The sequence below is a fragment of the Mycteria americana genome, chromosome 5, assembly GCF_035582795.1.
Source record: "Mycteria americana isolate JAX WOST 10 ecotype Jacksonville Zoo and Gardens chromosome 5, USCA_MyAme_1.0, whole genome shotgun sequence".
Classification (NCBI taxonomy): domain Eukaryota; kingdom Metazoa; phylum Chordata; class Aves; order Ciconiiformes; family Ciconiidae; genus Mycteria; species Mycteria americana.
In genome coordinates, this window is record NC_134369.1 from 11,270,905 (window position 1) to 11,283,307 (window position 12,403).

Sequence of the window (12,403 nt, forward strand, 5' to 3'; positions counted from 1 at the left end):
GACAAAAGCCATCATATGGTGGGGCTTAAGACCATGGATCCTAAGCAGACAGAGATACTACTTTCCAGCCCTGAGTAATAGGGCTGGGATTGAAGAATGGCATTGAAACTCACCCTGTCCTTAGTGTTCTTTGTTGATTAGGCAGCTCTGCTTGGTGGTTTCAGCTTTACAAGTAGACCTAAAGATCAAATACCTGCTTCTGGATTCATTCCAGTAATTCAGTGGCTAAAAATGTTGATCTGTAGCACTTTAGATGCCTATATTTTTGACTGGTTCCAAGCTCTGCATTGAAGCTCCTGCATTAAAGGGTCACAACAAAAACAAGTTTATAAAAAGAAAAAAATCTCAAAATCTTCCTAAATGCAGTTATTTTCTCAAAATGGACAGTTTAATTTCGATCATTTTAACATTTCACTAACATTTTGTAAATTTCAAATTAATAAAATTACTCTGCAGAAAATTGCATTATACCCAGCTACAATACCACCACTAAAGTGTTCAGCACACCAATATTAAAGCAAAGGTATACTTTGCTATTTTGAGTCAAATATGGCATTTTCCTGACCTGCTGCTGTTAATCATTTCAAGTGTATGTTTACATGGCTGTTTTCGCCAACCCACTTTCAGCTGTCACCAGCCCCCACAGAAAATAATAATAAACACCGAGTACACCAACAACGAGGTAACTGAGAATGGGTTAGATGCATAGAGAGGTCTGGAAGCTCCGAGAACATAAACAATACAGCCTTCTTAATTTTTTGTCATACATCTCATAGTTTGACCCAACAACAACATACAGTGTTGATTTTCAGGTGCAAATTTTATTGTGGATCATAACAAAGGTTTCAGAAAAAGCACAGGAAAAAATCAGCAATAGAGTGTCTCTTACTTACAGAGTACATAAAACATATTCCGTGAAAGCTACTAACTCTGCGGTTGAAGGCAATGCAGCTCAATTTAAACTAATCATTATTTTCAGATACACATTAAGCAGCAAATTTTGCAAATATTCTTTTTTCTCAATTAGTTTAATATTGAAATTGAGAACCATGTATCTCAATGACACTAACATTGTTGCAGAGTGTGTAGTGTTAAACTGTTAGACAGAAAATAAAATCTCATTATTGCAAAAAGAAATAGTCACACAGAAAATATTGTCAAAATACATAAAATTAGCCCTAGTAAACGTTAAATGACTCAAAACCTCTTTGGAAAATCTGTGGATGCTGAGGTATGCATAATTTTGGAATTTTGGTACTGCTATCTCCATTTTTCATGTGATACATCAAAACAAAATATCTTACTTTAAACTAATTATAACTTTCTACAAAGGATTTCTTCAGCCTTTAATTGTATTCTAACTGTAAAGAGAAAACCCGTACTAATTCTTATAGTAAAATGACAAAAGTCTATTAGGTAACAGTGTAGAAAATCTTGCAAGAGGTTTTCAAGGCACCGTTCTCTCTTTGGGTGCTTGGCACACACACAGGCCATTCATGAAGGCTGTTTTGACAGGAAGACAAGAATAACAAAAACTAGACCTAAAGCTAGTATCTAGTGTGTTAAATATCATATATATCTTTCTCTAATGAAATGAAACCCATTACTTCTAGGTAATATAAAATAATAGCCAAATATAAAATAAAAGCCATTCTGCTTTACAACACTGTGGCTTGCAGTAAGGTGTCTGCTAAATTAATCTGAAACATGAATTTAAAGACATACTTTATGAAAATAAGTAAGAACAAAGGTCAACCAAGTAGCATTTACCTCAGTCAATATAGTCTGCCTGAATGTAAACTATTCCCAAGTACTGTAACCCTCTGTAAAACAGAAAAGACCAAATGCTCTGTTGATTTAATGCCACTGGTTTACATGGAGATATGCCAATCAGCAACTTGGTCCGCAGTCAATCAAAGTAGATTAGGACCTTATCCAGCACTTGCTGGTCCACCTGAATTCCTGAACTATGTAGCTGCAAGGGCTGCTGCCCCCCTATAACAGGAAGATATCTACTGACCAAGAAATGCAAAGAACTAGATATTCTGCAGTCAGCTCATTTAATAAGAAAGTTGGTGCGTCTGTACTCCATCGGAAATATAGAGCAATCCAATTCTGGACTTTATGTGTGTGTCTCAGGTAAAATTATGTACACAATCCTTCAATACCTTTTTTCTAGGGCCTGTTCTTTATGGCAACTAAATACCAGTCAGCTGGGAAAGAAATCTGAAAGGAGTTGACCTCAAGATACTAGGATTTTAGATAATTATTTTGACAACATCTTTTTGACATACTATTAAGAATCTGTAGCTCCTCTTTGAAAAAAATAACAGTTTTGTGTGGTTGACAGAGCATGCCAGGATCCATCAATGGGGAGAGGATGCCTATCTCCAACCACAAAACAAATCTGGATACCATATTGCTGGATGCAATGGATAGATTAGAAGTCAGAGAAGCAAAGAAAACTCTGTTCTTTTGGCAGTTTCATAATGCCCCAGCAGCAGAAATGTTTACTGTTTGTTACTCAAGGCAGGCTAATAATCTGCCAGTTTTCGGTGGACTCGGCTACCTGTGGGCCTTCGTGTGACAGCACAACAGACAAGCACATTGGTCTGGTGGATGAGATCCAAATACCACCATAAGATCTTAATGCAGTGGCTTGGATTCATACCACCTGGCTTTAGAAACCTAGCCAAAGTGCTGTGATAGCAGCCTTGAGATGAGAGGCTCCCGCTGGGACCAGTAGAGAAACTGGCCTCTCCAGGTGACTGTTCATATCTTACATGGGCTAAATCCATTGATTTAGATCTATTTAATCATTTAAAGTAATTATAAATAAAACCAGGACAGACTTAAACTTAAACAACTTCTATCTTAATATAAACAGTGAGGAAAATTCTGCATTCAGCTGTACGTCAGTATACACTGCTGTATATCAAGAATAAAAGCATCATAGGTGTCAGCAGAATTTGGCCCAGCTAACTTAACATTTCACTTCCCTGAAGGAAGGTGCTGGCCTACACTGATTGCTGAAGAGCAAACTGTCTACAGTAGTATTCTATATTTCTATAATATTCTGTATCAAAGCAATAAATATTAGATATAATCTGTATATTAGATTTCATATTTATCTGATAGCTATTTAAATCTACACTGTCAAAAATATAAGCAGTGACCCACTCCTACATGGCAGCATATACTATTTGTGTGAATGTGTTAAAACTATCACATGGGTCTATATTTACATAGGACACTCTTGTTTATATAGTAGATTTTAATTTACATAAATTCTTACCATAGGATAATTGTGTAAAGATTGGATATTATTTAAATATTTCTATGGTTCTGCATAATTGCATTTCAGCATGAGGATATAATCATTCTGTCTCAGTTTTATGTTTTTTAAAGATGGAAAATGGAGTCTGACAGACTTCAAGATCTCCAATAGTGTTATACCAATATAGCAGAGGAATACTTATTTTCAAGTCCAGGCAAAAAACAGTTCCTAACCTTTTTCCTTTACATATATAAATCTCCTCTTTAAAGAAAGTGCACTCCTGAAAACAAAGGCAATCAAAATGTTTTGGCATTGCTGAGATGTATTTCAGTTGAGCATGATCTGCAGAAAAGCCATCATACATTTTATTAACTAACGATTACAATTACTACAATCTAGGTGTGCAAATGAAAAACTTACACGTGAAACATTAAAATAAGCTGAAATTGCTGCTGGTATATACATGAGAAGTTCTGTCTCAGTTTGCTCAAAAAATGCTTTGTTAATTCCTATCATTTAGCTTCTCAGATATTAAAGATATAATGAAAAAATGTTCATTTCCACCAAGGTCAAAATGTCCAGTTATTTACCTGTGTAAAAGGCAAATAATTGTTATTTTCTGCACCTCTAATTTCAGAAACTCTGTTTAAAATATAGAGGTTAAAAAATATTTTAATAAAGATATTTAGAAGGCTTTTAACAATCAGATAACAATTTCTGAGTTCAGAGAACATCCAGGTATTGTCCTTTGAATTAAATATTGACTTTCCTTTGCAAAAGTTGATATTTACTTCTCAGAATAATAATTTCTGTGGCCCCCAAGCAGAAGTCAGTATCATTGTGTTATTAAACATCAGTTAGTGTTCATCAAAGATAGAATGTGATTGCTTGGCTTCCCTTTAGGCTAATGTTGCACTGGAAAACTCTACATTAAAAAAAAAAAAAGCCCTGGAAAATTGAAAAACACATAATGCTGTATATACTAAGTAACATATAGCTGCTACTGACTGTTCTTGCCAGCACTGCATTTCTTCAGATGAACAGACTCAAGAGCTGACAGATTGCTTTCCCTTTCTGCCATACCAGTTCTGCCATAATTGGATGACTATGAACAAGTCTCCTTCCTGCACTAAGCAGTCCGAAGATTTCTAAACAGTCGTCCAGCAATTTCTGCCTAAGGATTTTTTTCCTTACTATGTAACCCAGGATCCCAAGAATCTGTAGTTGCATTGGAACACTTCTTTTAGAAAGGTATCTAATACTGACATCAAGTCTTACAGCAAATGATTAATTTACTTTTCAACTTATGCCAGTGCATTTTTTGATGATTAACACTTGTGTCAGGCAGACTTTATCAGCTTCTTTATGGAAACATAACTGGTGCTTGATATCAAGTCTAAGGGAAGAATCAACTCCCATTTCCCGTTTGTGTCTTTGTTAAAGCTAAAACCAAACAGCTAATAGCTTATACTTGGTTATGATTAGAAAAAAGTACTCTTTATAGTCATGTAAAATGACCAAAGAACCTTACACTGTAAGAGTCTTTACAGGTGGGAGTAGTTTTGACCTAAAAGCAGTGCTTTTGTATCTGAAAGGCTACAGCAATGTTTCTGGAAAATAAATCTTATTTTTTGTGTTGGACATTATGCAGCAAAATACATTCATCATAAAATCAACCAAAGGGACAGATTCTAAATCCTATGCAGCAATAAATCTATACTTGCAACCTGGTAATCCTGTGTTTAAACTACTAAAAGAAAAACAAGCCATTCTTTTACTTTCTAATACTATGTAATAATACAAATATTATAGGGAAACTGTATTATACAGGTGTGTTTTCCTGAAATGTGTACTTTTCAAAAAAGATCTCTTCCTCGAACAAAACCAAGTGACGAGCTGCAAGGTGTTCTTATGCGGAATGCTCAATAACACGTATTTGAAGCAGAGTATCACATTATAGTAAGTCTGAAGGAATGAGTAGCCACTTCAGTTTGTACCCATAAAGTTCAAGCCTAACAGCATTGGAAATATAAATTAATCAGGTTAAGAGCTTGAGAAAGTCTCTTCTTTTCAGCTGTGAAGTGAACAAGAGTATTTAACTGTTTCTCCCCATGCACATTTCTCATAATTAGAATGCAACCGTCTTACCATGGATAAGATTAGAAGAGATATGTAAAAAATATTAAAAGCTACTCGGTGCTGAATCTTCCTACGATTGGCTTCAAAGGCTGATTTGAATTAAGGTTACTAATTCTGTTTTTCATTCTTGTTTCACCTACTACAAAATAGTGTGAAGACAGTTATTATTGAGACATTAATTCTCCCAGAATATACCCAAATACCTTCCTCCAAACCTTTTTCTTCATAATTTATATTAGTTTTAAATCTACTATGAAAATAGTAGTGCAAGAATAACTAATTAAAAATTCTTTGGATAAATGGTTTAGTTCCTTTTAGGATAAAGATGCAGAGGAATACCGATGAAAAATAGGCTAGTTATGATGCTTTCTTTGTTAACATTTCTATATGTCCCAAATCAGTTCTTCACTCCACATTCCTGTATTTGGTAAACAAATTGTACAGTACTCTCAGTGTAGACTTCAAGTCACAATTTACAATATCTAGAAAAAAAGAGAAGGGAAAAAAACATTAGTAACTTCATTAGCTCAAAACATTTTCAGAAAAAGTGCCTATTCTCTACTCCCTTTCTTTGTTTAGATCCGTATCTATGAACATTCAAATCACAAAGACAGTAAGAAAGAGTAGAAATATAAATACAGCACAGTTTTTAAACTGGCAACTCAAAAATCATTACTTCAACCACTTCTAATTAGGGATACAAATGGCTAATGGTGCTGATGAAAAAATACAACCAAGGTTTAGATGCCCACGAGACAAATTGTGCATAGGATTACGTTTATTTATATGACTGAATCTTCAGTCAGTTGTGGCCGAAAAGTAATGATTTTGAAAAAATCATCAGGCAGGAACCAATGGAACTCTTATCTAAGAATTTCAGGATTTGGCCCATTCCGGGCTGCAACATTCTTTATTAGGCCTAATTTCAGCAAGATAGCTAGAGGCAAGTTTAAATTTTCTAAAGGATCTAAAGAAGCTAGTTATACAAGTGCCCCTCGAAGTAACTTCTGAAAATGCTTTGGGTTAGCTGATGTACACGGTTGAATCAGTCCTTAGAAACTCAACATCTAAAGTAAAGGATTTATAGGAAACAAAAAGCTAATGAATACCTGCTGTTTCCAAGAGAAATTGTTGAGAAAGTCAATATTATTTCACAAGAAATCTATAAAACAAACTGACAAGTACTACTGCAGCAGTCTACGCTAGTGCTTCAAGGAATAGTCAATCTCAAATAGGGACTCAGAATTGCCTTCAGAAAGAATAGAAAAGAATTAGAATAGAATAGAATTAGAACAGAATTAGAATAGTCTTATCTATCTCTGTTGACTGTATAGGAACTTAATCTCCTAACTTTGGCTCTTGGAATTGGCTATGAAGTGTGCATACTCCCATTATCTTCAAAACCTCCAGGTAAGCCTAGTAAATTTTGTATGTAATCATCAGATATTTTTGCCATTATATTTATCTACAGTGATGTTTCTCACAGATTGTGAAGTGTTTATAATTTGAAGAATGAATCCAAGCAAACCTATGCATGGTATCCCAAAGTATGCAAACTTTGAAGGGCTGAAGATATTAGCTACATGGCAAACTGCATCCATGGACAAAGGGTGAAAACAATCAAAGGGTGAAACAATCAAACCTAGATTTTATGCTGGGACTACGCATGGTCATGAAACGATGAAACCTCATAATAAAACAGATCAAAAATGCTTAGTATAAAATGAAGAGAAGGGCACATTGCTCCCACAACATCACGTTATATGCAAACAGTATTGCAGAGTATAACTCGGGAAGTTTCCTCTTTTACGCCAGCAGTGAGCTGTAACACCTTCATTTCCTAATACAGAACTTCAAATGAATAAAGAGATAACTTTGACAGGTCTTTGCAAAGTTACCAGAAGACTCCACCACCACAACAGAATTCCACAGAAAGGTCCAAACTAAAAAGAAGCATGCTCCCAGAGAAAGATGAGTTATTTCCATTGCTACATGCTTGACCAACATGTATAACATTTTACTGGTTGCAATTTTCAAGAAGAGAAACCTGAGTTTGGCTTTGATGTACACATTTCAAGAAGTAATCTGAAAAAGCTCAAACTGCAAATGAATTCATTACAGATTCAGTAGATTAATGTTCTGACCATTTTTAAAGTAAAAGGTCACGGAAAGCTTTTTAATACCTTTTCAATTATATTGCAAATAACCCAAATAAACTGTTGACCCCATAAAAATCATTGATTTTCATACTCATTTATTTAACCGCATTCTTTTTTCCACTAAATATGTTTTTCATATTCTAAAGCACTTTTCAGCATATTTTTTCCTCAAGAACCTCAAAGAAACAGTGTAGGAATTTAAAGAGTATTTAGTACACACATTTAGGGTAAGATCCTTTTCAATATTCTTTTGCTCACTGGAAATTTTAAGTACGGGCATTGTGCCCAATGTAACAACACATAAAACAGATGTGTTTTTCCATTCACATTGGGCAGGAAGTTTCATATTAAGCATTTCAATAATTGCACAAGAAATGTCTTATATATGCTGAAATATCCTTATGGCTTGATTTATACTGGAAAAATTAGCTGTCCCCTAGAGCAATAAATACCTGAAAAATTAAATGCCATAAGAATTTTAAACTTCCATGGGGAGTAAGGGATCACAGATTCTCTCTGTTTTACTTGGATTCCTAGATTTCACTATTTCCCCCTTCTCTCTTTGACTATTTCAAACATACAAGTTTGCGACACAGTCACCACTGGTTTAGTTAAGCACGATTGTGGATAAGAGTTCAAGCAATCAAAAGAAGTGAAAAAATAGGCTGGGTAGGTCCAGATTAAATGCATAGGCAGTGTAGGCTCAATCCTGAGACATATTTTTTTGTGTGTGTGCATATGTGTGCTCCTGTTATGATCTGGAAGTTGGGAGGGATGGAAAATAAGCAGAATGGAGCAGAACTTGATTCAGTGATGTGTGCCTGAATCTCCAGAGGGCCCTTACTATTAGAAATAAAACTCTGAGCATTAGCTTATATCAGCTCCTCAGGGAATCCAATATTACAGCAGGAAAAGACTGTGTGCACCATAGAATGTGAATCTGCAATGGGTCTTGAAAACACATATATATTGATTATTATGGTAGGTAACCAGCAGAAGCCCAGCTACCACCCCTGTTGGGAAGAGTAGAGCAGAAGCTGCGCGTTCAGCTCCTGCATGGTAAGAAGTGGTAACTTCTTATGGGAGGAACCACAAGAGTATCCTAATAACATCGTGAATCAAGGGCCCTATATCCAGCCCGAAAAGCTGGATTTAAACCTTGTATTTATATGAGCAAAGAGGAGTGGAATCCTGGTCCTGCTAAAGTCAGCAGCAATACCTTCATCTTCCCTGAAGACACATTTTACTTTCAGTCTCCAGCTCTAAATCTAATTTAAATATGCATGATTAGGTCCTGTACTCAAAGGCAATTATGTGAACATTTGAAATTCTTCTTCCACAACATCCACCTCTTTTGTGAAAATCTTGTAAATTACACTGGAGTACTTGAGGGTTAGTATGAAGAGGGGGGATGAGGGAAAATGGAGCAATTCATATCTGCCAGTGACACCATTCGCAATTGTATTCTTTTTCTTTCAGTGAATACTTGAGTATTACTCCATATGTTTGGTCACGCAAGTCTTACCCTGGCCACTCAAGAAAGGAAGCCTTGCAACATTTGAAAAAGTGTATCTACCAGCCATTTAAAATACAGAGTTACTCGAGTGCTTCAAAATGTACCTCGCCTTTCGCTCTTCGATTAATGTTTTAATGTTCATTTAGCTATACCATAATCCTATGAGATGAGATCTGGATCCAACACAAATTTTTAAGAAGATACAAAAGAGTAGAATAGATACCTTCTGGTCTTGGCTTTGGTTTTTCCAATCCACCATCTTGCATTAGCTCAAATGCAAAGGATACATTGAGGACCTAGTAATATAATAAAGGTAGTCACTATTGTGAACTATACACAGTATAGTATAAATGGTCAAAACGAGATGTATTTAAAGCTGCAGACCCAGATGCTCAAAAGGAAAAAACAATCAGGGCTCCGTAAATCAATGGAAGATCTGGTCCATGGAATCCAGATAATCCATTGTTTTGTTTTTTCTGGGTGGTGATGGTGGTTTCAGAAATATAAAAGTAATTGAAAAATAACATGTGAACTAATATTACCATAGAAAAATTACTTACACATAAGAATAGCCCACCTCCCACAAGTTTAAAAATTGGAACATCATGGCCCATGAAGTACTCTTGTCTTGAATAGACAGCTGAATTGCCTGGACAGCAACAGACACTGGGGTAATGGTTGGTCTTAAAATGATACATAGTACATATATGCCTTTATGCTTCCAAAAAACATGAAACCTTTCGAATGTTAAATTCTTGGATTTTGGACACAAAAAATCAGTTCTGTCATCAATTCATGTGTATAATTCTTTATACACTTAATGAACAGTAAGTCTGGTTCAATGACAGCATCACACAATGGCTGCCAAAATCAGTTAATACTTGCTAACCACCCCATCATTAATAAAATTTTCCCTTTTATTTTGGATAAGCATTAATACTGAGATCTTAAAAATGCTTCGAAATGGTTATCAGTACAGTCCTCTCTTGATTTCAGCTATCTACATCAAACTTATGCAGAAAAGTTTGTGTCATCTTTGTACTACTAGACACGTTTATATGTTTATTTGTTTTTAACAGAAAAATGAAATCTAATTACCTTTTGTTCAAAACTATCAGGAGTCAAGAAAAAGCTGTGCAGAGGAACAAAATAGCCTTCTAGGAGACCCATTAGCAGGACTAAGTACACACCATCTGCAAACTGTAAAAAAGACATTTCTCAATACATTTTCTGAAGAATAACTCATTGCTTTGCTTAATTAACCAGATATATAGTTTAATGCTGTCTAAAAACTGTCAATAAACTACTAATACAAATATTTTAAATTGCAACTAAAAGATCTCATCTCACTTCTTTGATTCCTTTTATTTAGTTAGTATGTTCTGTTATGTCTTCTCCAAAACTGGCCTAATGCTAAAATATACATGCAGAATAAAGTTCCTGGAAAGAGAGGTTGTCAGTGGCTTTGATCTATGCTTTTGCTTTCTGTTCTACTAGTTGTGGGGAATCAGAACAGCCACCTTTCAAGCTCTCAAATGGCATGCACTCCCTGAGCAGAGAAAAGCAGAATGAAGGTGCAATCTCAGGACTGCACTGAAATTCAGTATATTGGAGGAAATAAAGGAACAAAGAATCATCTTTGTTCATGTTCTGCAAGTCTGAGTCAATCTAATTTTAAGTGTATGTAATTACAGATGGAAGATATCTAATTGCTATGATATATGTTCATTTCTATCTAAAAAAATAGCAACATCCATAACATTTTGTTAAAGGCTTCTCGCTCTTACCCCTGTGGCACCAGGTCTATCAGTGCACTGAGATATCCTCATAATCAAACTGAGTTATCTGAAGCAACCCATCACCTTCCTGAGGTAGATAATTTTCTTTCAACTGATAGAAATACAGTCTCTCATCTTAGGTAATACTGTTTCAGATAAATGCTTAAAGGGTTTTTAGGTACATTTGAATAATACGTTTTTTCCAAAAGTAAACAATGCAATAAGCAGGCATATGGAACACCTTTCTGAAAGCCCTTACAGATTATTTCCATCTAAATCTTATTTTTACCTTTGAAAAATCTCTATCTATCAGATTGATAGCTATTTAAATAAACCAGAGATTCTTAATAACATGAATCAAGACATAAAATAAAGCCTGTCCTGAAGACACCTGGGTTTTTTTGATAGTGCGGATACCCTCCTTCCTGCCTGACCTTGTAATTTTTTTATGATAACTGCTGCAATTGTTCACATGGGGAGGTATTAATACAGCAGGATTAAGCTTTTCTTTTAGCTTCTTTCCAGCCAATTTAGCAGCTGAGAACAAGAAAGAAGACCATGTACCACATTATTTCTGTGGTGCAATCAAGCCTGCAGCCCAACTGTACAGCTGCCTATACACTTGAGTAGCTTTACTCTCAAGAACATATCTTACTGAATAGAGTCATTGTAATCCCATGTGATTGCATGCTTGTGTAAAGGTAGCCAGGAAACAACTGTTCAGCTTGATGTTGGATTAAACCAAGCGGACAGAGTTCTTTCCTGACCAAAACAAGCACAGGTTCTGCTTACAGCACTTGGCAGCACCCAAGAGGTAGCATCTATTAATTAATTTTTATGCTAATGGAAGTACAAAACTGTTTTAGAGAAATTTAAACAGTTCATGATTTCTCTGCTTAATTGGTGAGGGTCTTCATACGAACATATTTAGAATCGAAGGGTTTCCCGCTGAAATAACATCTTAGAGCTCAATCAATAATAATTCAATGAAATTCTGGATAAAGTTGGGGACATAGTGCACAACATAGTGCAACTATCCCTCCCCTTTAAGAAAGGCTGTAAAATCCTACCTGGGTCTCCAGTTCAGTGACCTCCAAATTCAATTTATTGAGATGCTTGTTCACAAAGGTGATGAGAGTCTGAAATATGAAAACAATGTAGTGAAGGCCTATTCAGTAGGGCAGCAGTTCAATGCATGCAGTATGAACTCCACTCAGAAGAGAATTTGCCTGAATAAAGAGACTGCAACACGATTTTTACGTTTTAAAACTGAAATATGACATAAAAAAAATCTTTTTTTTTCCAAGAGTGAAGAACAGAAATACAATGAACATGATGTATATAAATAAAAACATACTGTTAAAACATAATAATTCTTAAAAAAAAAACCTTGTAGCAGACTATAGGGAAGTGGGTAATTGGACTCCACTCAAATCTGAAAGCAGCCAAAATACTCTAGGTCAGACCCCTGGCAGTTGTAAACTGGATACCTCTTTGGCGTCAGTACACTCAATCTACCAGTTGGGTTCTACTC

General features: G+C 35.4%; 1 protein-coding gene and 1 long non-coding RNA gene across 2 annotated transcripts in view; both read right to left on the reverse strand.

Moving 5' to 3' along the window:
• The window catches only part of LOC142409682 (uncharacterized), a 29,703-nt gene extending 29,534 nt beyond the window's left edge, over nt 1–169 (reverse strand). The window contains exon 1 of the long non-coding RNA XR_012775737.1: nt 114–169. This is a non-coding gene — a long non-coding RNA (uncharacterized LOC142409682). The remainder of the gene's footprint in view (nt 1–113) is intronic.
• Nucleotides 170–779: 610 nt separating this feature from the next.
• PARVA (parvin alpha) overlaps nt 780–12,403 on the reverse strand; it is a 69,909-nt gene continuing 58,285 nt past the window's right edge. The window contains exons 10-13 of the mRNA XM_075502114.1: nt 11,940–12,008; nt 10,190–10,291; nt 9,315–9,387; nt 780–5,898 (exon numbers count right to left, since the gene is read on the reverse strand). Of these exons, the coding sequence (XP_075358229.1) occupies nt 5,822–5,898; nt 9,315–9,387; nt 10,190–10,291; nt 11,940–12,008 (321 nt within the window). The 3' untranslated portion in view covers nt 780–5,821. The remainder of the gene's footprint in view (nt 5,899–9,314; nt 9,388–10,189; nt 10,292–11,939; nt 12,009–12,403) is intronic.